Below are 26,737 nucleotides of genomic sequence, written 5' to 3'. Positions count from 1 at the left end.
TATTAGACACACCAGTTATTGTCCAAAATAATTATTGATTGTATTGTGATTGTTTGTACGGTTAAACAAAGCATGCTGCACATTTCCAAACGGCGCAGTGTGATTGGTAATATTAATCTTCTGTACCAGTCATTTCAGCAATGTTGTATCTGCGTCAACATTTCTTCTGAGTGCCATAGAAACGCTTCGTGGTAACAGACTCATTTGTACCAAGAATGTACATTTTATTAGAAAATAGCACAGTAGTATCAAACGGTAGTACCAATGTAGTTATTTCCTTAGTGTCAGGAATCTTGCTTTGATCTGGAAGAATATGTTTATTATAATAGCTGTCACAAACTACGTATTGAATGAGGAGGGCACAACCGCACACCTCTTGAGCAAAGAATCAGTTTTGTGACATGAATAAAGTAGAAGACGAAGCCAACTTTATTGTAAACTGTAGCTTTTGTCACTAATGGTAGAAGTGTTTTGTAGTCGTGATTGTAAGGACGTTTCCTCATTTTGAATCTGTGACTAGTACTGACAACCATCTCAACGTATATTCTTAACATCACAGAGAAAAAGCCGAATCTGCGTATTAGAGTAGTGTTAGAACCTTTTTTACATTCTTGATACTAAAACGCCTGCACCTGGCACGATAGGGTATGGATAGGGTATGAATGTACATATAAGCTATTATTCATTCATTTCTGCATAAATGATAACGTTATTTAAGAGCTCACAATCTGTCTTACATATTTGTACATTGTAGGACTGTTCATATATATATTTCATCGCTCCTTTAAGCAGCGTTGTCTATTTTTCAAAATTTTACAAAATCTAAAGAGTTTACTATTGATGCAACTTGTAATTTCATCATTGACGTTGTAAATAAACTTATGCCTGAACACTATTTTCTGGACTTTTCTGAACGTCACTATATAGGAATGGGCCTCATTTCTAAGTTAATTAAAACAAGTAAGAACAGTTGGATGACTCCAAGTAGCCACAAGTTGGCTATCTGGATCCAAGTTTAAAACGTTCTTTTTTGTAGCAGCTTCGTTTGTTTGTGTAAGACTTAAGCTTTATAAATTATCCCTTCTGATCTGAGCCCTGAACTGTATATTAGACACACCAGTAATTATCAGTGAGATGATTGCCTGTATTGTGATTGTTCGCACGGTTAAACAAAGCGTGCTGCACATTTCCAAACGGTGATTAGTAATAGTAATCTTCTGTACCAGTCATTTCAGCAATGTTGTATCTGTACATTTCTTCTGAGCACCATAGAAACGCTTTGTGCCGCCTGGACTCATTTTTTTAGAAAAAAATCTTACTAGAAAATAGCACTGCATGTAGAATCAAATGGCTGCATTTGCGGGTCGCTTTTTGTATTCTACTTGTGAGGATTCCATATCTAAAGAATAAGAATAAGAACGAAGAATAATATAATTGAGAACTATAGAACTGTATGACAATGGAGTCTAAACCTACAGCATTTGTAGTGTTGTTTTTTTCGCCTTTCTGTGGTTTTGCTTGGCTATCACCCTGACTGCCCTGGATATCCCACGTCTGTGTATGTGTGTGGGGCAGTAGGAGGGGTTCTCAGTGTAATGATGTAAATGGTGTAAATAATTTAACATTTGGAACTACCGTTTCATACACCACTGAGACACCAGGCCCGTGAGTATCTAATTAAAGATGGATTCAATCATCTATATGATAACAAAATTAGCGTGAAAGTCGAAATATATATCTTTACTGTACTTCCTCATTTGTTCAACATATCATATATTTCTATAGTACACGGACACAATGAAAGAAAGCACTTCCTGAGAATTGTTGCAATATCTCTTTATTGATGCCGGTGCACCGATACTGATGACATCTAGGTGCATGTGATCAAACTGCAAGGACTTGGCTTCGATCGTCATGTCCCCTGGAATAACAAACGAGTAACAACTTCTTAATAAGACCCCTAAAAGTACTCCCTACATTCTATAGATTTTGTACGTCCTGTTCGATCACCAAAATATTACACTAGAGTTCCACGAACACATACCTTTGCCAAATAAACCAGGTTTGTTATGTAGAATGATGTCTGAAGACATAAATGTGCTACTCATTATATTTTATTTTATATGCCTGGAGTTGGTTCATAACATTTTGCCATTGCTTATACAAATTAGATCCCTATTTACATACTAATATTAAATTGTATCAAGCATCACTTAAGCTGTCAACATACCAAAAATCATGATGATCCATTCAATCCCTTCTTGACTTATTATCTTTCAAATTAGGAAACTAAACCGGCTCCTGCAGTTCAAGAAAAGACGTTAGCGGACCCAAACATACACCTCTTACTCTCTGCCATCTTTCTCAGTTACATATGTGACAAGTCTGAAAGTCCTATCACGGAATACAGTAGATTTATCAACTTTCCTCATTAATTATGCAAATTAGCTGTTAATTTGCATAACTGGTATCTCATTATGTAACGTTTTACTTAGGCTATCAACATACCAAAAATCATGACGATCCGTCAGCACGTTTATATTCCCATTAATTATGCAAATGAGATCATCATCTGCATAATTAATTTGTATTGATATTTCTGTCTTTCTCAGCTGCACATGTGACAAGTTTGAAAGTCCTATAAAGGAATGCAGTGGATTTACACATTTTCCTAATTAATTATGCAAATTAGGTGTTGATTTGCATGATTAGGATTCCATCATGTAAGTCTTCCCTTTGGCTATCTACATACCAAAAACCATGACGATCCATCAATGCGTTTATATTTTCTCATTAATTATGCAAATGAGGTCATCATTTGCATAATTAACATGCATTGATATTTCTCTCTTTCTCATCTATACATGTGACAAGTTTGAAAGTCCTATCATGAAATGCAGTGGATTTATAAACTTTCCTCATTAATTATGTAAATTAGTTCCTGATTTGCATAATTAGTATTTCATAATGTACATTTTTACTTGGGCTATCTACATACCAAAAATCGTGATGATTCATCAACACGTTCTCGAGTTATTCTCGTCCAAAGTTTGAAAGGAAATCGGCGACTGCAGTTCCAAACAAGCCGCTAGGGGGTCCAAACTTATAGTACTTACTCTCTGTCTCAAGGGCTATCTACCACTCAAAAATCATAACCACAGCATGTCCAGAACACGAGATATCAAATATTGAGGTTCTGCTGCAGTACCTTAGCAAGCCGCTAGGGGGCCCATTATCGAATTTGACCTTCGTTTTCCCGACCCCTATCCACCTACCAAATATCATCGGGATCCATCCAAGGCTTCTCGAGTTATACTGTTAACAGACACACAGACAGACAGACTCACAAGCCCAAAACATAACCTTAGCCATTCTGGCAAAGGTAATAATCATTTTAGGGATACATGTATCTGCAGTTGAAACTGTCGTAAAAGGTAAACTAGCGTTATATATTCTGCCAAGTTTATGACCGTTACCTCTTCTCAATCTGTACAAATATCTTTAAGTTCAAAATCACAGATTTGTTGAGTAGATGCTGGTATATGTATATTTATATGTATGTGATGGAAATTGTACATTTTTGCAATTTGTACATTTTTGTATTGTAGTCTCTTCTGCCGCTTAGTGTTTTTTTGCGCAGTGTCATAGTCTGTATAGACTGACTGACAGAGAGAAGATCAGAGAATGTGGTGGGTTCTTTATCATTTATGCACACTATACTATTCTTTTGCTGTTACCCTCATGTTTTGCACTTTGCCTATCACACGGATCTAGTCGTAGAGTACCGCCTTCAGTATGTTATCTGGATAACTTTCTTCGTTTCAGGTACCTTTTCGCAATAATTGTTTTACACTACAGCAGTCCCATAACATTTCACGCAAAGATAGGAAATTTATCATCCAAACAGCCATGGTGAGAAGAAAAGCTGACCTTACCCTCTTGTATGTCGTTGTTTACGGGATAGCCACGTACTGCGCTGTAAAGCCGGTCGCGGTGGTGCTGCTGTCGCTGTAGAACACCACCTTCAGCGTGTTGAAGGTAGAAGTGATCGGGGGCAGCTGTAGGTTGCCGCAATGACGACCTGACAAAGAATCGGGAAGATACAGACAAACATGAGGACTATACCACCGTGGCTATATTTTCCACTATTCTTGTAATACTAGGTTAAAGGTGTTTACCTAGAGAAACGTCGTTCTCAAAGACCTCCACATAGTCGTTGGACACAGGACAGAGTCTTTCTGGTTCGATGTCAAAGGCGGTGAAGATGAGGTTGATCCTCATGCCGACCTCCACCTCGATCTACAAAAGAAATCGTGGTGCTATAAAACGTTATAGTAGAGCTGTGGTCTTTGCTTAAGATTGATAATTGTAGACACTGTACAATCATTCAAACATTCTCTAAACAATGAAAGGGGCGATGTGGACTCTTTTGATTGACCCCTTCGGATGCTAACGTCATATGCGCAAAAGGTCATGTGTCCAGAGCGAAAGGGTCAAAGACCTGAAGAAGACTGAGTGCGTTCCGGTGAGTCAATTTTGTTAGTTGGAGAAGAGTTTAATCTTTCCATAATCGTCCATGCAATTATTCTGTCAAAATGTAGGCAAAGTCAGCCCCACCTCCCACTGGCACTGCGCGTTGTTGTCATAGTTGTTGGGGTAGTTCATGCTGCTGAAGTTGCCGGTTGGAGCAGTCAGCAGCTCGGGACCGCCACAGCCAGAGGCTAGTTGGGAAAGCCTTGTTTAAGAAAGCAACCTACGACATGCATAAACTTGCTCCAGTCGTTCAATGTGAACCATCTGTCTGAGTTACAATAAACACTGGACAAGTTTTAACTTTTCCGAAACATCTCAAACTGTCTAGTTTCAAGAAAAGAGAAAGATAGGAGATCGACTGTGAGGCTGATACTATTTGAGCTACAAGCCTTTCGACATTTAGGTGTCGAGAAAATAACAGCCGGGCATTAAGAGTTCACAAACGTACGGTGCACGGGATGTTCGTCGGAGGTGAGGTAGGCGGCGGTCCAGCCGGCATCGGTGACGCTGCTGTCGGTGACCCACCTGACGGTCAGCACGTTGGTGTGGGAGTGGAGCGGGGCCGGGATGGTGCTGCCGCACAGTTTGGCAATCAGCGGGGCGGCGGTGGTGGCGCCGTCGTACACGGCAACATAGTCATAGCTGGAACATTACGGACAAACTGTTGTGAGATGCTAACACATTAGTTAGTTCGCATTAGTGCACAGGGCGGCTTCCATCTCCGTTTAAGAGTAAGAAGGCCTTGGGCCACACAAGTTTTTATTTGCTTTAGGACGGATGGGGACAAGTTTGTGCAGTCACTACAACAGGAAGCCAGTCAAATAGTAGTGACGTGTGTTCAACTACCATATTCTTACTCGTACTCTTACAAAGAAAAAGTCTGTACTTCTTATTTCAAGTCTTTGGCATAACTCTGCCGATGATCGAACTGACAACCTATCGAATGCAAGACAAATACTTTGTTCTCTCTACCAACCATGGTACACATACCTTCGACTTTTTTTCAGACAAGGAACTTTTTTCAAATTTTATCTTTGGCGCTATGGACGTCAGTCTCACCTGCAAGAAGCTCCGCCATCCTCGACGTCGAAGGAGGTGAACTGCAGTTCGACGAAGTGTCCCACGGGCGCGGTGATGGTCCAGACGCAGTCCTGGTTGTTGGTGTAGGTAAAAGGACCAAAGGTTCCGGCGACGTCGTCCAGGTTCCCACCACAAATGGACAGAGGGTTGGAGCCTCCGCCATTGCAGTTCTGCTCGTCGCTCATGTCGCCACAGTCGTCGTCTCCGTCACAGATCCAGGAGTTGGAAACGCAGCCGCCATTCAGGCACTGGAACTGGGACGACGTGCACTGCTGAGGGCCGGCTGGGGACATGTCAAGGGATCTTTAGTTGTGGGCTTGCCAGTACATCTGAATATATGCTATCATTATTTTGCCCAAAGTATAATGATTAAATACCGTATATGCCAACTGGGTTAAGGACAGAGCACAACAAACGGATACAGCTCACTCCGGATAAAGGTTAGCTAGGTTTCGGACTTACTGCTGGCACAGTTTTCTTCATCAGAGCCATCCCAGCAGTCTTCGAAATTGTCACATTCCCAACTGCTGTCGATGCAGTCCCCGTCGTCGCACTCAAACTCGCCTCCAACACAAAACTGAGCTGAAACATTCACTTGTTGAAAATTACAATTGTTGAAAAAATATGCGTAGTTCATAATATCTTTGTAACATAGTCATAGGCCCAAGCTATTCACACTCGGCAAAATCTATTCAAATTTTAAAAAGAGCCAATTCGAATCTGGCCGAATAGATTTTCCTGAATGTGAACAGCCAAATCATGGTTTGATTCGAATTATATCTATCCACCTCTCGGAAGTGTATTGGGTTGGATTGAATGTAACTGACCAGCAGCTTTCCGTGGGCGCGCAACACCCATTCGGCTCGTAAGAGTGGGATTTCAGTGGCAGGTGTGGACGCAACCTAATGAATAGGTACTAGTATTCGAGTTGATTTGCATTTGTAGCATCAGTGTGAATATACGAATGGTCAAAATGGTTATAATCTCACCAGTACTGTTAACAGTTGTGAAGCGTTTTGAACTGGTCAGATTTTACATTATGGAGCCACAAAATACATTTTATTCCACAAACTGGTTGGATTGAAGATAGGATGTTGGGGCTACACTACATTATTGTTGCATGTTCAAATTGTTAGCATTATCAAGTTTGTTCTGTTTTCTGGTAGCCCTGTTGATATAAGTTAGAAATTTGAGTGCACTCCCATATTGTCACTGCTTTTGTCTTTGTCAAAAAGTAGATAAAAAATAAGGCCTGGTATATTTGGCATTGCAAGACTTACGTTGACTTAAATTTGCTCTTTGTAAGAAAATATGTCTTAACTAGGAAGTTTACTCTGAGAGCAAGCTTACCGACTGCGGCTCCAAAGCACAGGAACACCAGCGCGAGGACCTTCATGTTGTACACCTCTCTTCACAATGAGAAAAGCAAGGTGGCATATCCTTCGTTACCATATTTATATACCAGCGATTGGGATCGCACGGAAGTTGACAATACCCGTTATTTGATCCTGAGTACACCTCCTGAGGCACACGTCACTCAAACTACACCTGTTACTTTCCATGGCCTGTGTGCGGTAGCGCGCGTGTATGTGAGATCACACTCTCTTCCCACCGGACCTGCGACCTCGCTACGACCGCTGCACGACCAGATTTTACAGATGGCTCCAAGGGTTTTACAGAATGAATTTATTTAAGATCTGTGTGTTTTGATGTCTTTTAAATATCATTTTACATCTTGTTCCAATTATGAAATAAAGGGCCATACAAATGCAGTTTTGGTCGGTACACAGTCACTCAGCGATCGCCGTCTAGTGAAAAGGGGCCTTGCCAATACTGCAAACAGCGACCGTGCTTTGATTACCGGGCCAAAAAATGTGAAGCACCCAGATGGTTTTATTATGACAATGCTACATCATCCCGGTTTACAAATAGTTTGTCATAATCTAGGCAGGACGGTTGTTATTATTTGATGCTATTGTTTCATGTTATATGTATATCTATGGATGTGTATATCTATGGATAGCTTTATTTTATCTTTTAATTTCATGAAAATGGAGGTATTGTTTTTCGTGTGTCTATGAGTGTCTATATTTATGTGTATCTATCTAATAATGATGTCTGTCTGTCTGTCAACCTGTCTATATATCTGTAGATTTTCGTCAGCATTCTAGTAGCTTTAGAGCCTGTAGATGGATTGTAATGATTTTTGTTATGTGGAGAGAACTTGGGATGACGAAGGTCAAGTTAATTCAATTTTGCTCCCTGGTGTGTGGCCTTGGTACTGCAGCAGCATAGCAAGAGACTCTCTTGGCATACATGCATTCTTTCTTTAGATTACACTTCATATACAATTATGTTGCCTGATGTTCTATGACAAAAACTTCCTCCATATATAATACATGTACAGTGTTCCTATGTTTACGTGAATGTACATAATATCGAATCTGTATCTATGTAGCCAGTGTAACCAACCTTATTTGTAACACACCAGCTTCACTCGGCAGCAGCTGACACCTTACCTTTGCACATCTAGATGGAAGCGTTGTTCAAAGCTGCATTATGAGGCTTGGTTGGAACAAGTTTCACTCTACGATAATGCTAGGCAAAACGTTTGAACACATTATTCTTAGGTTGAAGCAAGACTATTTCTTGTTCTTTTCTGAAGTTGGATTATTCTCTTCGCCAAGAAGAGTATGAGATTGCTGACTTGGGTCTGTATGTAGGTCAACAGCATATAACTCGAGAAATTGTGGATGGAACTTTGTAATTTTTGGTAGGTGTGTAGCAGTTGTCGAAAGGACTGCCAAGTTTGAAAACGGTTTACCTGGCGTTTTCCTACGGTACTGCAGCGAGCTTGGTATGTTTTTTGCGGTTTGTTTTTGGCAGCATAAGTCAAAATCTAGCTGGGCGATTTTCACGAAACTTGGTAGGTGTGTAGCGGAGAGGAAGGTCAAGTGCGAAAATGGTTTACCTGGCTCTTACCTATGGTTCTGTAGCGGGATTTGTATGTAAGTGCGTTTGTCTGTATGCAAGATAACTCGAGAACCCTTGAATGGATCCTGATTATATTTGTTAGGTGGATTGGGGTTAGGAAAACAAAGGTCAAGTTTGATAATGGGCACCCTAGTGGCTGCCTAAGGTACTGCAGCAAAACTTTTAATTTTGGCACTTCGTGTTCTGGACATGCTGTGGTCATGATTTTTGAGTGGTAGATAGCCCTTGGAACAGAGAGTAAGTGCTGTGAGTTTGGACCCCCTAGCGGATTTTTGGGAACTGCAGGCATCGATTTCCGTTCAAACTTTGGACGAGGATAACTTGAGAACGTGTAAACAGATCATCAGGATTTTCGGTATGTAGATAGAATGAGTGATGACTTATACAATGTAATACTAATTATGCAAATCAGTAGCTAATTTGCATAATTAATGAGGAAAGTTCTTAAATCCATGCCAACAGCATATAACTCAAGAAGCTGTGTATGGATTTTCATGATATTTAGTATTTAAGTAGCGGCTGCGGAAAGGAAGGTTGTGTTCGAAAATAGTTGACGTAGCATTTTTCGTTAGGACGGTAGCGGGCCGAGTGTGTGCGTCCTTTTGTTTGTGGAATGCATAACTCGAGAAGCCTTGAAAAAATCCTGATGATATTTGGTAGGTGGGTAGGGGTCAGGAAAACGAAGATAAATTATGATAGTGGGCCCCCTAGCGGCTTCCTAAGGTACTGCAGCAAAACTTATTAACAGAAATAAACTGTGCTCTATACATCTCATTTTGACCTATATCTATGGACACAGCTGTTATACAGATGGTTTGCTGGAGGACGCCCTTACACTGGGGACAAAGTCTAAATTGACAAGCATGAAATTCTGATTGACCAGGGATGCTACCAGGTCATCTGTCAGGTCACAGTCTGGTTTTGGTAATGTTTGTGAGGAACACAGTTCATGCAGTCATTCGCTATTTAGTAATACATGAATAAGACCTTAAAGTCTTAAATAAAGGCATGATTATTTGGCGAAGAGATGGGTTCGTTCAACTCTAGTTGGATATTTATTAAGTAGTAGCTATTAGTCATTAAGGTCTCGGGCGTACACCAAGAGTGTTCACGTTGTATCACTATACAATGGTAGTATACTGGGCAGCAAAGCCCGTCGCGGTGGTGCTATCGTCACTGTAAAACATCACAGACAGCGTGTTGGACATAGAAGTGTACGGTGGCAGCTGCACGTTGAGGTTACCACAGAGACGTCCTATCAAAGGATTGGAAAATACAAGAGACATACTTCAGTGTACAAAGTATAACGCATATGGGATGTTACAGTAGGTCTTGGCAATAGTAAAATAAATTGCTGAAAGCTGCATGTATTACCTTGAGAAATGTTGTTGTCGATGATTTCTACAAAGTCGTTGTTGCAGTCTCTCTCTGTCTCAAGTTCAAAGATAGGAAAGACCAGATTGATCCTCTTTCCTGCTTCCACCGTTATCTAAAAAGAAAAGTTACAGAACAAGCAGTGAGTGTGTTCATAACATGGTAAAAGGGGTCCATTTGCGTTTATTTTACTCAAGAGTAAGGATTGCAATCTTTTATTGGAAAACAAGAGCTATCTAAGAAGTTAATATCATGACCACATAGCAAGTCCAGGACACGAGATACTAGTATTAACACCGGTTTCACTGCATTACCGTAGAAAGCCGCCAAGGGGGCAAAAATCTGACCAGTTCGAGATCTCATCACAAACAAAATATCTATCCACAAACAAAATATCTATCCACAAACAAACTTTCTATCCACAAACAAAATATCTATCCACAAACAAAATATTAAGACAGAGTTATCATGTTGACACGCGGACAGCTTCTTGTTGAGGGCAAGAAGTGAAAATGGCATGTTTTCCAGCTCACCTCCCATTTGCACTGCGCGTTGTTGCCGTAGTTGTTTGGGAAGTTCATGCTGAAAAAGTCGCCGAAGGGACCGGTCAGCTCCTTAGGACCACCACAGCCAGACGCTGGGGAAAACAGATCGTGATAAAACCGACTTTATGTGACTTTGGCCTGTTGTGGTATGATGAAGACCGCTAATTAGAAAGGTAACAATTGCAGACAAATACATACTGTTTGCCTCAACATAGACAAACTATAATTGCTCTGTTTATTCTACTGCTACACAAACGCATATATATATTGTAACCGGTCCCACAAACTCTGTCCTGCCACTTGCTACATAATGTAATAGGACACTGGGATTCTCTTACTTTACCAGTTATCATGGTAAATGTCTCATGGTCCAGGTCGTTGACCTTGTATGTTTGGAACGAAGAGGAATTGGAAGAATAAGGAGTGGAAGCAAAAACAATATGGAAAGTATAGGAAATACAGAATGCACATCCATAGGACACGATAGAAAGGAGTTTTGAACTGAGCGTGCATGGGCTGCTGGTCTGTTGTTGTGTAGACAAGTGTGAAGCCGGTCTCCGTGATGCTGGAGTCCGTGACGAACCTGACCGTCAGAGCGCTGCCCTGTGAGCGGAGCGGGGCCGGGATGGTGCTGCCGCACAGCTTGGCGAGAAGCGGGGCGGAGGTGTCGGCGCCGTCGTACACGGCAACATAGTCATATCTGACAAGTACAGAGGATCTGGTTAGAGGTAACTTAAAGCTAAAATTTACATCAATTGGTAGCTACTGACAAACTGATGTTGTTGTTATTCACCTTGTAGTACCTAGTGACACATTGGTCAACAACTTTCCTTGCTGTTTCTATGTACATGTAGCAAGATATATCTTACGGGGATGGCTAGTCATCCCCCTTTAACGTACCTATATTGTTATTTTTACAAGGAGAGTTTGTTAGCCCTTCCCTTTATTGTTATCGAGGTGTCTCATTGTGTCCCTTCCGAAAGATTACTGCAGCCCCAACCGTTATGCCCATCCCAGGATATAAGCCGGGTCTCCCACCTACCAACTGATTAGCATTGGGAGCTTAAACGTAAGGCAGCTACCAGTTAAGTTACAGGGACATCTTTGACAATCGGACAGCAAAGGTAATCTTTAATCTACAATAGAACACATAACACGTTTATAGAGGTTAGACATCAACGCAAACAGTGCTTAAAGAGAATTCAATGAAGTTATAACTAGGTATGATACAAAAGATTACTTCCGGAAGTTTCGAGTAACATCCCTCACTCTTCGTTATTGCCACTAGAATGCAGAGACAAAACAAGTCAATTCTAGTACATGAGATGTAACTGAAGACTTTATAGTCTTAACTGGTCATGATGTGATTCTCAGGTCAGACATAGCCCCGGCTGGGCTGGGCTTCAAAGCCACAACTTTGTCCGGTTGGGCTCCCGGACACCGTGGGGTACCTCTCGGCTAACTCGGAATTTTAAAAAATCTGCCCGGATTTACAGCCGGTCAGGGTCACGCCCGAAAGTGAAAAAAAGTCCATGAACTACCCGATAGGCGCCCTTTATTAACCATGACCTTAGCAGCAGACGTTCTCAACAAAATATTCGTCTGACCTGCAGGACGATCCGTCATCCTCGACGTCAAAGGCTGTGAACTCCACCTCAATGAAGTAGCCCGCAGGCGCGCTGATGGTCCAGATACAGTCCATGTTGTTGCCGTACGGAGGGCTGATGCTGCCGGCAGTCTCGTTCAGGAACCCACCACATGTCGCCAGTCCACCTTCCCCTGAGGGGAACATTCTTCGATTTTTTTATTTATTTTGTAAAAGGAAAAACACAGTGCCGTTACATTGGATTGTGTTGGGTAGCATGGAGACCAATAAGGTCTATACGAGTCCTTCCACATTCATAGACTTACAAAATAGTAACTGAAGGTGATAATGAACAACAAGTTATGAATGTACAGACTATATATGATAAAAAATAGATAGAAAACAACCTACAAAAGTAGTTGTAATTGAAACCAAATAAACAATTAATCATTGAATGAATTGATTAACTGAACTTTGGATAACAAATAACAACAGAGAAATACTACATGAACTAATCGATAACGGACGGTTAGAAAATGAAGTTGAATATGTGGCTGGTTTATAGATATTATTTTAGCAATACACATCTTTGTCGTTGACAAAATTTTCAGAAAGGACAACGCCACTAAGGTTAAATAGATTTCAACCGTTGCAGTTTTGCTCGTCGCTCATATCGCCACAATCGTTGTCGCCATCACAGACCCAGACGGTGGGTATGCAGCTGCCGTCGGTGCACTGGAACTGGGATGCCGAGCACTGCTGTGTGCCGCCTGGAGACATATACAGACACAACAAGCAGCTGTGCTGTCATCCTACAGATTTTCTATCAGTTAGCTAATTTGTGTTCTGTTTAATGAAGAATAAATGTGATTTTTGTTCGTTTCAAACAATGACTTGAAACGTCAGCGGTTCAAGCTTAAGGTAAGGTAAAGTCGTCATCCTTAATTGGCCTCTCCACATCCTTCCGGAAAATAAATATTTTTCGTAAAACAACTATTTTCGTAAGCTTAAAATATCAGATGACTCCCAAATAATGAGTGGGGCAGATTAAAATTTAAAGCTAGAGACAGCTTTATTTTTCAGCATGATGATTTTACTGTTGGTGCATCATTTTCATCACATCTTGCAAATGTAAGCATTTCAGCATTGTGAGCACTTCTGCGTGTAGAGCATGTGTTATATAAGGTATACGTTACACTCTACAATAGAAGAACATGGTCTATTTACCATTACAGTTCTGCTCGTCGCTATTGTCTCCACAGTCGTTGTAGTCATCACACTCCCAGCTGAGCGGGATGCAGTTCCCGTTAGCACACTGGAACTGGTAATCGTGGCACACCTGACCTGGACATGCGTTATCATACAGGTGTCAAGAGGCGGTTTTAACTTTACTATTCAATCGTTCGACAAGCAATGGTTTCACAAGTTTTAATGATACTTTACCTTCATCATAAGATCAACTTAATCAAACTCGTGCCTCGCTATACAATGTTTCATTTAAAGGTATTATGTACGTAGCAATTTTGTCTGCTTCCTTAATGCCGGGAAAAGGACGCAGTGACAGGAAACAGGTAATGCCTTGTCGTGCTAAAGCAAACTCACAAACAGTTACATTCCGAGCCTCTAATCCACCACGTATGTATCTTAATCAATATTTTATTCCAAATTTGTAATGTTTATTCTGTGAGCTGAGTATAGGCAAACGGTTACAATTAGCGAATGGGTGCATTTGAAACTGTATTTACACAGTATTTGGATATTTCGTTCCATAACATTTCATAAGCTTCGTAGTGAGCATTCAATATCAAACAGTATGACTATGTTACTATGATTCGTTCCATATTTGTACTTGCAAATTTTCATCAATGTTACAATTAAGACACCAACAAAACCTCGAGGCCTGCAACATGCAGTGAAAGAAGTAACTTACCAGCTGCGGCCCCGAAGTAAAGCAGTACTAGCACCAGTGTCTGCATCTTGCACAGCTCTATTATACCAAATGTGACCTCCGCATTAGTCATCTGGCCTAATTATGACGTCTAGATTATTTAATGCTATTTGTTCTGGAGTGCAAATAGAACAATGTCCCTGACGTGAAGGCAGGCGTCGCCGAAAATACAGCTGTTCCTTTTCCTGTGTGTCACTTTTCACGTGTGTTTGCAGTTAGCTAATGTAAATAGCGAAACAAGCCTCCCAACATAGTTATAAAGCTGGTATCTCACTGACGTTTGATTTGAGTAATCCTTGAATTTGTAATGGAAATATCATGTAAACGTACATGTTTAGCTAAAAGGATAACGAAACACACAAAACGTTAGGAGATTCGTTTTTTATCGGTAAAATAGATTCGCTGAGCGCACTAACAAATTGCAATCTCTCCGCCCCACCGAGGTCACCACCGTGTTGCAGCTTCAGTGGGATACCCGCTAATAAAGGTTTAACTGAGGCACCGTTGGCCAATATTGACCTGGAGTCCAGCTTCCTACAAGGACTACATAGGTCAGCTCATCGGCACCACTGAAAGCCAAGAAGCCCCCAACAATATTCCCTTTAGACTGTTTGTATTGGATATTTAAAAGTTGCAGTTAACCAGTACTGTTAAATACACTTGTGATAGAAATTTGACGTTATGCCGATGCAAGGACTATCACAGACCAGTGCAATGCAGGTAGGGTTTGATGTTGTGTCTTAATCCAAACGGTACAGCTTGTAAAGTGTCGAACATAAAAATTACACTCTAAATTACAACATGTATAACATACCGCATAATGTTGCAGAGAGATGTCACAAAAACACATCTATCTTAAACGAGGATTGGTGCATAATGATGGGGCTCTACTTCAACAGACGTCGACGCCATCTTGGTAGTCATGACCTCTGGCCTTCGTATAAATCATGTTAGACTCTCACTTTCTCATTGTGCACAGAACAGAGGAAAACAAAAGACCCTCCTTGTTGGACGAATCTAGAGGAAAATGTAGAACCAGCACTTGGAGCCTATGTATTGTGTATCTTTTATGTAATGGCCATTTCAGGCTACGTTGAAGCAGATTGCATGTATGTGAAAAAAACACCAACATTAAGTACTTCAACAATTTTATTGGGATCTCTCTTATTCTATATGATGGTGCACCAGAATCGAAGTTATACAAATGACTGTGATCTTCAAACAATCTCGCTAAGACAGCTTCACCCCTCAGGACCCCTGGAATGACAAAGGTTTGATCAGTCCTTTCAAAGCAGTACTTCGTGTGGAATAGAACTGAATATATAATATATGTTCGCTTTTCTTGTTCGCTTGCTGAAATTCAAAACGGCCTTGCTTGCTGTCGAGTATCTGCTCACACGTAAGTAATGTAACATGCAAGACAATGCTAGAATTCATCTATTCCAGAGTCATTTGTGAAACCTCCAACGCTATCAAAAGGAGCGATGGTGAAAGCAAATACACACCTTACATTTTCACCTCCGTTTTTCTTGTTCACTGGATGCTTATGTACACAACAGATGTTATACACTACAGCAGTCCCATAACATTTCACGCAAAGATAGGAAATATGTCACCCAAACAGCCATGGTGAGAAGAAAAGCTGACCTTACCCTCTTGTATGTCGTTGTTTACGGAATAGTCACGTACTGCGCTGAAAAGCCGGACGCGGTGGTGCTGCTGTCGCTGTAGAACACCACCTTCAGCGTGTTGCCAGTAGAAGTGATCGGGGGCAGCTGTATGTTACCGCAATGGCGACCTGGCAGAGAATTGCAAAATTGTAAGAATCTCATTTTTAGTGGAAAAAGGTACACCAAAAGATAGATCAACTTTTCTTCGTGTTTTGTAATTGTCAATGCTGTTGAAATTATAGATCAAAATAGTCTGCTGAACTTTACCTAGACCAACGTCGTTCTCAAAGACCTCCACGTAGTCGTTGGACACAGGACAGAGTCTTTCTGCTTCTAGGTCAAAAGCGGTGAAGATGAGGTTGATCCTCATGCCGGCCTCCACCTCGATCTGCCAAAAATCAATCATGATCAAACATTGTGTCATAGAAACAGACTGGATTCATCACACACTGAACAATTGTCCGAACAGAGAGAGGCAGAGAGATAAACGGCACCCCAAACATAGAAACCCACCTCCCACTGGCACTGCGCGTTGTTGTCGTAGTTGTTGGGGTAGTTCATGCTGCTGAAGTTACCTGTTGGAGCAGTCAGAAGCTCGGGACCGCCACAGCCAGACGCTGGGGAACATAACATGTATGTTAAAGGGAGCCTCTTAATGCATTATTAAAGTACATGGACCCGCCTTTCAGCATCATAAGTTCATAACCTAGTATGTCCTAATGAGCGGACCAATTAGCTGACGTGACTGTTTGACTGGTATGTGCCAAATCACACGTGGCCAAATTGCCCTAGGAACTTCTACCGACTTTGCGAATATGCGTCAATTTTTCTTTGGGGCCACACTGACGTGTGACGCAAAATATGAATCTCAGATAAGCCAACAAAATGGCCGCGCCCGGAATGTTGCATTGTCAGTTTCGATACAAGATAACTTCATTGGAAATCGCAGTGTTGCCACTGAATTGAAACTAATGTACAATAATTAAAAAGTAATTAAAATTGATTTGTAGTCATAAACGGTGTTTACCGTTTTGCGCCACCTTGAGTCAATTTGCGAATGCATGACGTAATTTGCCCCTGTCCAATGTGATACCTAGTACCTGCTTAATCGACATTATCGGCTATATAGAATAAGTAGCAGACTCACGGTGAACAGGATGTTCGTCAGTGGTGGTGTAGATGAGCCTGAAGCCGGTCTCGGTGACACTTCTGTCGGTGACGAACCTGACGGTCAGCACGTTACTGTGCGAGTGGACCGGGCCCGGGATGGTGTTGCCGCAGTACTTACCGACCAGCGGGGCGCTGGTGTCGGCGCCGTCGTACACGGCAACATAGTCATAGCTGGAAATGATGTGAGTTGTGGTTATACATTCTTTCACGCAGAACTTTGCACGCGGCCTGAATGTACAATATAATATACCTTGGGTACGCTCTGCTAAAGCGGGCTGAGGTTTCCACTTCTGTGGGCGTGGCCTCTAACCATCTGTCAGCCAATCAGAGAATCACCTTAATGTTTTCTTTGGATACAGGTGCAGTCGATATTCTGATTGGCTGCCAGCTGGTTAGGCCACGCCCACAAAAGTTGAAACGTCAGACCGGTTTAACAGAGCGTTCCTTTAGTATATTGTATAAACCCGTGGGCAAGGCTCTACCTAGAACAATGTAGTTGGAAAGAATTATACATGCATGCTTCAAACACAAACTCCCAACACGGTGATTTTGTTTCTTGTGTTGGAAACATGTTTAACTCTTTCATTATAGTATCGAAAAACACAGATAATCTTCAAAGCTAAAATAGAACACTTGACACGTTTATGAAGGTTGACAATATTCAAAGACAACAATTTAAAGTATTTACAACTGGATTACTTCCGCACGCTTCGAGTGACATTCATCACTCATCTTAAGCGTTGCTTGAACGAAGTGGGAGAACCAGTTCATTCTACTACATGAGATGTAATTGAACACTTTATGGTATAGTGATAATAATCGATGTAATGTCAAGGTCCCCTTTCTTAAAAGGGGCCCCTGTGGGTAGTTTACGGGCTGTTTTCTGCAGTTTCGGGTGTCACGCCTACATGGTCAGGGCCAGGCCCCAGGATTTCTTTGACTCGGAGTTAAAATCAACCCGTGACCCGTCAACAAATAGACGCCGTGACCTAATCGTAAAAAAACGCAGAGCGGTACCCCCGCGGTATCCGGAAATCAAAAGGAAAGAAAATTGGCTTGAGAACCTGATCGGGACTACTCCTACTTCCTGGAGCACTGGTGCAAACAGGACCTATTTGTTTAACCTGCAGGAAGATCCGCCATCCTCGAGATCAAAGGCTGTGAACTCCAGTTCGATGAAGTGTCCCACGGGGGCGGTAATGGTCCAGATGCAGTCCTGGTTGTCGTTGTAAGGAGGGCTGATGCTGCCGTAGGTCTCGTTCAAGTTCCCGCCACACGCAGCCAGCGGGTTGGATCCCCCCGGTCCGCCGTTGCAGTTCTGCTCGTCACTCATGTCGCCACAGTCGTTGTCACCGTCACAGACCCAGCTGCTGTAAATGCAGCCGCCATTCAGGCACTGGAACTGGTTTATCCCGCATTGGGTGCCACCGGTACCTGCGAAAATAAAGAAAATGTCACTATTGCGAAAGTAAAATATACATTTTTGGTCTGAAAATAGCTAAAAATCCTCAAATGAAATAACGTTAAGTGGTGTATACCAATTGTACAAATACAGCTATGTGAGCATATGTCATAAGCACCTCCGTGCCACATTTCAGGTCACATGAGCCAAAAATTTACATGTTTGGTTCAATAAAAACCAAAAACGTTCACACAAAAAATTTAGAGGCTGACAAAAATCTGGTCCCACTCCACACCACACTGCCACATTTCATGTCATTTTCCTGAAATAAATGGAAGAATTGAGTCCATATTCACCAAATGCAAAAAAAAGGAAAGAGAAGAAGAAAAACAAAATAGGAAAAAACAATATATTTTCTCCCATACCTGTGGTATGGAATTAAGTATAATCAACAGACTTTATTTACCACCGCAGTTGTGCTCGTCGCTATTGTCTCCACAGTCGTTGTAGTCATCACACTCCCAGAGGAGCGGGATGCAGTTCCCGTTGGCACACTGGAACTGGTTCACAGTGCACAGCTGGGCTGGGACATGGTCAGACGATGTTAATTCTACATTTTTCAATACAGTAGAAACCATTTAATTGCATAGCCTATTTTCCAGCGTATTTCGTTCAATTATCCGGCTGGTGCAATAATGCTAAGTTATCCAGCTGGACCGCACCGGTTTGGGATTTTGGGATTCCGCGCTGTTAACTGACATGGCTTCTACTGTATCCCCTTTCCATCAGACTTTCGTTAGCAAGCTCAGTCACCTTAACTGTATTACCAAATTAACCTCCTTCCATAGCGTTATGTTTTGTTACGTAGTTGCTTATCATTAGGTGTCAGGGTTTTGGCTTTTTGATTTGGGTTTGAACGCGAAGTGACACACTTTCTTTTTTTAGATAGTGATTTACACCTTCTCACATCACTGTCGCATATTTGTAATCTGAATGTTTCTTTACATACGTTTTAGTTCTTGTTAGTCATGAAACACTCTGATCTGGAAATACACCTGTCACATTGCGCGAAAATCGATTGGATGATGAGTCTTGGGGGCAATCGCCCATACCTCGCTTATGATAATAACTTTATTGCACAACGATTGTAGAAGGTACAAAGTATTTCTTATATGTGACAGGGACGGTTTTCATGTAAAAAATATGCGCAACCCTGCCCCCTGTCGATCTTAAATATGCCCGATCTTCCATCAATACGCCCGAAGATCGTGGATAATGTGACAGGGGTATAAAGGTTAGTCAGCTTTATGGCGACGACCGTTCGGAATGGCGATGTCCGTTTTAGAGACGGAAAATTGGAATATGGAATCTTTAGAGACGGAAAATTGCAATATGGAACCAACGAGCGATATTAATTCATCCGGATATCATCATCTCTAACATATGTCGTCAGATCATACAGCTGATAATGTGTCAAGGGCTAAAACAAGACGTGGACAAGACAATGGTAAAACGTAGTGCAGGGGATGACCTATCTTGTCTAGCTACTAGCAATATTAGTATGAGTTTAATTACACCCTGCCACGTATAAGTTTTGTTCAGCATTCAGACATTCATATTCTGCAGAAAAGGGATGAAAATAAACAGTACACAGGGAAAACATCCAGACAGTAGACGCAGGGAGTCAAACTTACCAGCTGCGGCTCCCAAACAGATCAATACCAGCGCGAAAGTCTTCATCGTACACAGTGAGCTCAGTTTACGGTGATGAGAGAAATGTGAGGTGGTGTACGTATATGTGAGTTTGGCAGATGTAATATATACCCATCCCAGCACGTCCAAATAATACGTACTGTTTGTCCGGGGAAGCAAACAGTGACACGTCCGGAGCCGGAGGTAAACCAGTGCACCTGCTACTTTTCCTGCCTTGTGTAATGTTACTGTGACATTTCCAAACTAGGGCCCGACCGGGATGTTTGCGGAAACCAAAAATAACGTTTTTATCAAGGAATATACAGAAAATTTGTTCAGAGCTATTTTTTCACGTTTTGTGTTTTGTCACGTTTTTTATCTGGACTGTTAACCATAAAAATACGCTCCAAGTACCGAATACCATCGTGACGCGCCAAATAAGGCATAAGACATGGTGATGACGGGAAAATTCAATCTAACAGTCACGATCGGCCAAATCAGGCTATCAAAGGTATCTATGTGACCATGAGAAGTTGGCCTGCCCGCTGCTAAGAGACACCATCTTGGCAGCCATGACCTCTGACCCTTGAATGTGACTGCCCCCTTTTCCGAAATTCTTGACGCTGGTTGCCCCAGGGCTGTTACTTACGTCAGAGTGACGTAAGCATCAGCCCTGACGTACGGAAGCTTACAATTCTAAGTACGCATGCGCAGCGAAATAAATTGTGGGTAATATGTCAAAGGTGAATAACCCTACCTTGTGACCACTGTCTTCATTTGCATGACAATGTCCAAATGTGCTTTCTGTTTCGCTCTGCATTCACTTTTGACATATTACACACAATACCTTTCGCTGCACATTTAGAGTCATGAACCTCCTTATTCCCAATGGCAAACTATGACCAACCAAACGAAGTGTGAGGCTAGCGTGTATCTTTCCTACTTACTGTATATTCCCCCAGTACGGCGAATTATATTTATGAACTGTTCTTATTTCTTTCCGCCTGCTCAAAAGAATTTGATGTGCGCTGCTTGCTAGATAAATTAAACTACATCCTAGAAGGAGATAACCCATACAGTGTACAAATTGGTAGATGTATCAAAGAATTAGACCTTAGAACCAATTGTGTAAATGATACTCTAAAGTCAACATGTTGATATATTGATCCCTGTTCATAGAGATCCATGTAGGCAGTTAATCGTATACACTTGTTTGTTCAGAGATCTACTTGTAGAAGACCTTACGAAAGTCTCTGTACTTTTGTTGTGTCAGTAAAGATCATATTGTATGAACTCGATCATCAGACACAGCACGTACAAAAGTCTTTCAAAACCTTCAACGGGACTTCTCTTTATTCAATAATCGTACACCAATGTCATTGGTCAAGAGGTTCGTGATCTCTGAGCAATCTCCTTGGTACTGCCAGCTATGCAGAGCTCCTCATGCCTTGTCCCCTGAAATGACAAAACAAAGTAGTCAGTCTTTCCAGATGATATGTAGGAACAGCTCAAGCCTTGGAACTCTAGAGCTGGTGCATAGAGCTCTATCGGTATTAGAGTAGCTGTCCCATGTTGAAAATTGCACACAAACGCCAAACGCACGTACCTAGAGGGTCTGCGGAGAAGCCCAATCAGTCACTATGATTTATATAAGTTTTTCGTAGTATTACTCGTTACAGGATATTTGCTCAAAGCAAATATCCTGTATTTTTGCATCAATTCACAATCTCCTTACACCCGTCATTAAAGAAAACCATTCCAGCAGAAAACAAAAATGATGAGAGGGGGAAGCACCTTTGAGTATTTGCATCCATCGATGTTGCTCACGGGATGGCTGCGTACTGAGCTGAAAAGCCGGTCGCGGTGGTGCTGCTGTCGCTGTAGAACACCACCGTCAGCCTGTTGAAGGTAGAAGTGATCGGGGGCAGCTGTATGCTGCCGCAATGGCGACCTGACAGAGAATCGGGAAAATACAAAGGACACATTTTAGTGTACAATATACCAAATGATATGGGTCATTTATTCCACACTGTTGTGTCCTTTCAGCTAGAGAGTGTTACGAGTTGTTTGTGTGGCTTTACCTAGACCAACGTCGTTCTCGAAGATCTCCACGTAGTCGTTATACTCAGGACAGAGCCTTTCTGCTTCCAGGTCAAAGGCGGTGAAGATGAGGTTGATCCTCATTCCAACCTCCACCTCGATCTGTTAGAAATAGAAGGAGCAAACAAAGTGAACAGAGAACCACTTTTAAGGGGTGACTTTCCATTTAGAGCGATAAAAACAGAAGCGCATTCTTGTTTTTATAAGGCCACAGCAAGCAAATGTTATGGACGACGTCCTCTGCAGACGCCAAATTCAATACGAGAGGGTAAAAAACAAAAAAATGAACAAGATGGGTAAATGGGTAAAAAAGGATAGATGCCTCAGAAATAGACACCATAAATGTTGCAACAACAATTGCAGTGACAAACATGGCATCGCAATGAGCCAACACTTCTTTTATTCCTGTAAGAAGTACACAAAGTGACACTAGTGTGACCGACTCGTATCACTTACCAAGTTGGAAACTACACTCACGGCTACCACACAGGGTCACTTCTACAACGGACTAGTCTTATTTCTACATGTACACTTAAGGCTACCACACCACATTTTGGTAATTTCTTGTCACGTTGAAGGAAAAATTTCCTCTTCTTTTTTTCAAAATCAGGCGAAAATTAATGAGCGCGTCGGTCAATGATGTCATCCATAAAATTTACTTGCTGTGGTGCAAGTTGAGATTCAGAATCGTAAACAATTGATAGTAGTCAGTGCTTTTCTGCAGCATATCGTAAAAGGATGTTTTCAGGCCCACCTCCCACTGGCACCTCGCGTTGTTGTCGTAGTTGTTGGGGTAGTTCATGCTGGTGAAGGTTCCGGTGGCATTAGTCAGGGACTCAGGACCTCCACAGCCAGACGCTACAGAAGACATTGTTTTGTTAGTGATCTAGTAACAGCATCATAACATCCTGCAAGCATCTAAAGCTGTTCTGTGTCAATAGCTTCGTCGTGGAATATGACCTAACCTTGTCCAACAGCGTGCATGTCGGATGATCGTGAACGATACAGCCGAGATTGGACCTCGTTTTTGGTTCAGACAAATATTGATTTGATTATCTGAATGACATTCGTGCGCGCATCAATTTTCGACCGTTTCCAAAAAATTTTTTCAACCATACTTTAAATCGTACAAAGCAACTGCAAAATGTGCAAATATATGCTAGTAGAATGCCAAAGTCAGTCCCAAAGTCAGTCCCAAAGTCAAATATGTAGAAGAACAAAAATAAAGAATACATTGTTCGGCATACCATGCTCTGCGTGTTCAGTCATTAGGCCAAGCTTCTTGACTACTTAGATCGTATATTGAAGGCATTATTTGGCAAACTTTTCTTTTTTGCACGTTTGAATCAGTTTGGGCTTTCCTGAGGATGTCATCCTTATAATCAAATCAACATAAACTGACGTATACAAAGAATACATGATCTGGCTACATCAAACTGTAGCAAACTCACGGTGGATGGGGTGCTCGTCAGTAGTTGTGTAGACCAGAGTGAAGCCGGACTCCGTCACGCTCCTATCGGTGACGAACCTGACGGTGATGATGTCGCTGTGGGAGTGGATGGGAGCCGGGATGCTGCTGCCGCAGAACTTACCGATCAGCTCCGAGGAGGTGTCTGGCCCGTCGTACACGGCAACATAGTCATAGCTGGAACATTACAGGAAAAGTTTTTATTCACGATCATACAACAAAGTACAGCGATTTCTGTCAGGGTTTCTACAACTACATGTATGCATTATATACGAACAAGTTGGTGTATATAAGGCACCAAGATCAGAAACAAGATATATCATTTACGTGTTAAAGAGTTAAAATCGCTTCCAACACAAGGGATATTTGCGACTGTATTTGACGTCCTCAAGATGACTGACGCAAGCGCCTTTGTCCTATTGCTTACGCCAATGTCACATTAGCACATGAAAGTCACGTGCCAAACCAATCAAGTAAGGCAGCAGCCTCACAGCTAAGCCCCTGGTTCCAAGTAGTTTGTAACTGGGAGACCCCGGTTCAAATCCTGGGAAGGGCATCTTGGTTGGGGCTGCTCTTGTTTTTTCTAAGGGGACCTTAAGCTAAGGGCACAACCCGCCGTATGTGCAAATACGTGCTGTCTACGTGCCAAAACCTGGGCAACCTCTTGAGATCCGTAAGTGGTAAGTACCGCCTCCATACGAACTCGTAGGGAATCCGACGGATTTTGGAGCACGGATACACGCCGTAGAACTTTACGTGCAGGCAAAACTTTGTGTAACATCGGGCTGCGGATTTGCCCCCCGTATACGTACGCGCCAGTACTGGCGACGCGCCTGCCCTGTACAGCCTGAACGTTTTCAGAAATACGTGGCGGACGTGGCATCCCCCCCAAAAAAGTACGGACAAATTATACGTACGACGGGTTGTGCCCTTAGCTCAAAATAGGGTCCCACGTTCGAAGGGGGTGCCTGAAGCATGTTATAGTGGAAGAGCTATAGAAACTCCTCCCTGTAAAAAATTACCCTGCTACTGAAGTAGCAAGGAAACTTAATCATCGATGTGCCGCTAAGTGAACACATCAACTTGTCTTGAAGAATATTCTATAGCCCGAGTCGCAGAGACGAATTTATGACAAGACATTGACTCGTCTGACCTGCAGGAGGATCCGCCACTTTCGAGATTACCTCTCGGAATTTTAGAAAATCTGCCCGGATTTACAGCCGGTCAGGGTCTTGCTCGAAAGTGAAAAAAAGTCCATGAACTACCCGATAGGCGCCCTTTATTAACCATGACCTTAGCAGCAGACGCTCTCAACAAAATATTCGTCTGACCTGCAGGACGATCCGCCATCCTCAACGTCAAAGGCTGTGAACTCCACCTCAATGAAGTAGCCCGCAGGCGCGCTGATGGTCCAGATACAGTCCATGTTGTCATCGTATGGAGGGCTGATGCTGCCGGCAGTCTCGTTCAGGACCCCGCCACATGTCGTCAGAGCGGTGCCGCCTACAGAAGTATAAATGATTCTTTATTACCTTCGCCAAGACTGTTTTTCATGTAACAACAGAATAGTATTACTTGAAACAAGTAGAAAACTAGAGTTCGGCGACCTCATACCTCCATGAAAATTAAACGCATTAATCGTCAAAATGAACACTTTAAATCTATTCCATAAAACATGCAACGCTATGGTTTTAAAAAAGTGTTCGTAAAAAGGAGGTATCTTACCAGCTGCGGCTCCAATACAAAGCAACACTAGCGCAAACGTCTTCATCCTGTAAAGCTCAGATTATCAGAGAGTCAAGGCGGTTTGATGTTAGCATCTGTTTTTATATCTCACCTGCACGTCAAGACTACGTGCTGTTTGGGAGTGCAAACAGTGGCACGGATGTGGATGGCAGGACGCCACTCCAAATGCAAATGTTTCTTTTCCTGTGACACCATCCCTACCTGTGCAACTATCAGTAGTAACAACCAGTGGAGGCGAAGGTTGAAGTACAGATACAAGATACGAAACGACTTATTGAAAATAGCAATGATGTGAATAAACCAACCAATGTACAAATTTTGATGATTGAAAATGCATTAGAAAATGCAGTGACTTTTACAGAATACATCGCTTTGAGCCATATTGCGAATTGAAAAATTTTAGACGACAATTCGCATATCAGACAGTATTCTGTTGTAGCATTAACAAAGCCCACGGGACGAACGTGTCCTGACAGACACCATTCCCTACAGCTTATAGTTGAACGGTTCTCTTTTGCCATGACGTCAGAGTTTCGCTGATATCATCATATATTACATATGTGATATCATCTTTGTGCCAGGTTATCATAAAACGGACATAGTTCCGGAATTATGGGCGGATACTGAGCTATCCCAAGGACACCACGTCAGAGCCTCGCAGGTGGCTCGAACCCAGGACCTCTGGGCTTTGCGCCAAACAGTATAACGTTACGCTTCGCGACGCCACATAGCGGTGCCAAATTTGACTGCGGTTTTCCTTTGTCCGCAACACATTGTCTCAACATGTAACAACGACTCTTGAACAAATAGTAAATGGAGTTAACTTCTGGCGACTTTGCACTTTTGTTATCATAATACAGGAACTATCAAAAATTAGGCTGACATCATCTAATTCATCACACGTGACTCCCATCCTCCTACGCACGGTTCCCAACGGCTAGCTAACTGCCTATTGGGGCCCTGCTATCTGGTGGCCAACCAGCAGTTACTGTGAGAGTCGCCACAAACCAGCTGTCAGCCAATCAGGGAATGGGCCTTTCTTGGGCTTTCTGTTTACGAAAGCCATCTCGCAAAGACCGCTGGGAAGCTATCAGCCAATCATGTTACGTCTTACATAGCTCCATCCTCCTACGCTCGATCCCCAACGGCTGACTGTTTATTTTTATAAGCAGGGCGGTCAGTAACTGATCTGAGTGCACCAGACAGCAGAGGTGACCACAAGCAGTTTCGACAGGACTGTGGTCCCTCTGCGTAGGAGAATGGTGACTCCCGACAACCTCAGAATCTACCCTTGACTATCTTCTGTGTATCTGACGCTTCACCCTGATACTGGAAATATCTCTGTATCTCTATTTACAGGTTATTACCTTCGTCAAGATGGTTATGTTCTTGTCAGTGTTTTACGTATATGTGTGTTTGTATATATGTTT

General features: G+C 42.2%; 2 protein-coding genes across 2 annotated transcripts; both read right to left on the bottom strand.

The window, feature by feature from the left end:
* Positions 1-1,819: 1,819 nt before the first annotated feature.
* Positions 1,820-25,431, bottom strand: LOC118411735 (cubilin-like). Its single transcript, XM_035814216.1, has 15 exons — positions 25,287-25,431; positions 24,893-25,064; positions 23,545-23,738; positions 22,848-22,951; positions 22,075-22,195; positions 21,821-21,944; positions 20,751-20,760; positions 19,996-20,257; positions 18,768-18,884; positions 18,024-18,333; positions 16,877-17,070; positions 4,618-4,721; positions 4,179-4,299; positions 3,936-4,081; positions 1,820-1,921 (listed from the first exon to the last, which is right to left on the bottom strand). Exons 1-14 carry the CDS (start codon positions 25,330-25,332, stop codon positions 3,954-3,956), a joined length of 2,007 nt encoding a protein of 668 aa, XP_035670109.1. The 5' UTR covers positions 25,333-25,431; the 3' UTR covers positions 1,820-1,921; positions 3,936-3,953.
* Positions 7,489-15,315, bottom strand: LOC118411511 (tolloid-like protein 2). Its single transcript, XM_035813817.1, has 9 exons — positions 14,042-15,315; positions 13,339-13,455; positions 12,759-12,881; positions 12,134-12,305; positions 11,032-11,226; positions 10,515-10,617; positions 9,982-10,096; positions 9,655-9,862; positions 7,489-8,286 (listed from the first exon to the last, which is right to left on the bottom strand). Exons 1-8 carry the CDS (start codon positions 14,130-14,132, stop codon positions 9,729-9,731), a joined length of 1,050 nt encoding a protein of 349 aa, XP_035669710.1. The 5' UTR covers positions 14,133-15,315; the 3' UTR covers positions 7,489-8,286; positions 9,655-9,728.
* Positions 25,432-26,737: the final 1,306 nt, after the last annotated feature.

This window comes from Branchiostoma floridae, chromosome 3 (genome assembly GCF_000003815.2).
Source record: "Branchiostoma floridae strain S238N-H82 chromosome 3, Bfl_VNyyK, whole genome shotgun sequence".
NCBI lineage: Eukaryota > Metazoa > Chordata > Leptocardii > Amphioxiformes > Branchiostomatidae > Branchiostoma > Branchiostoma floridae.
This window is presented reverse-complemented; position numbering and strand designations above follow the sequence as displayed.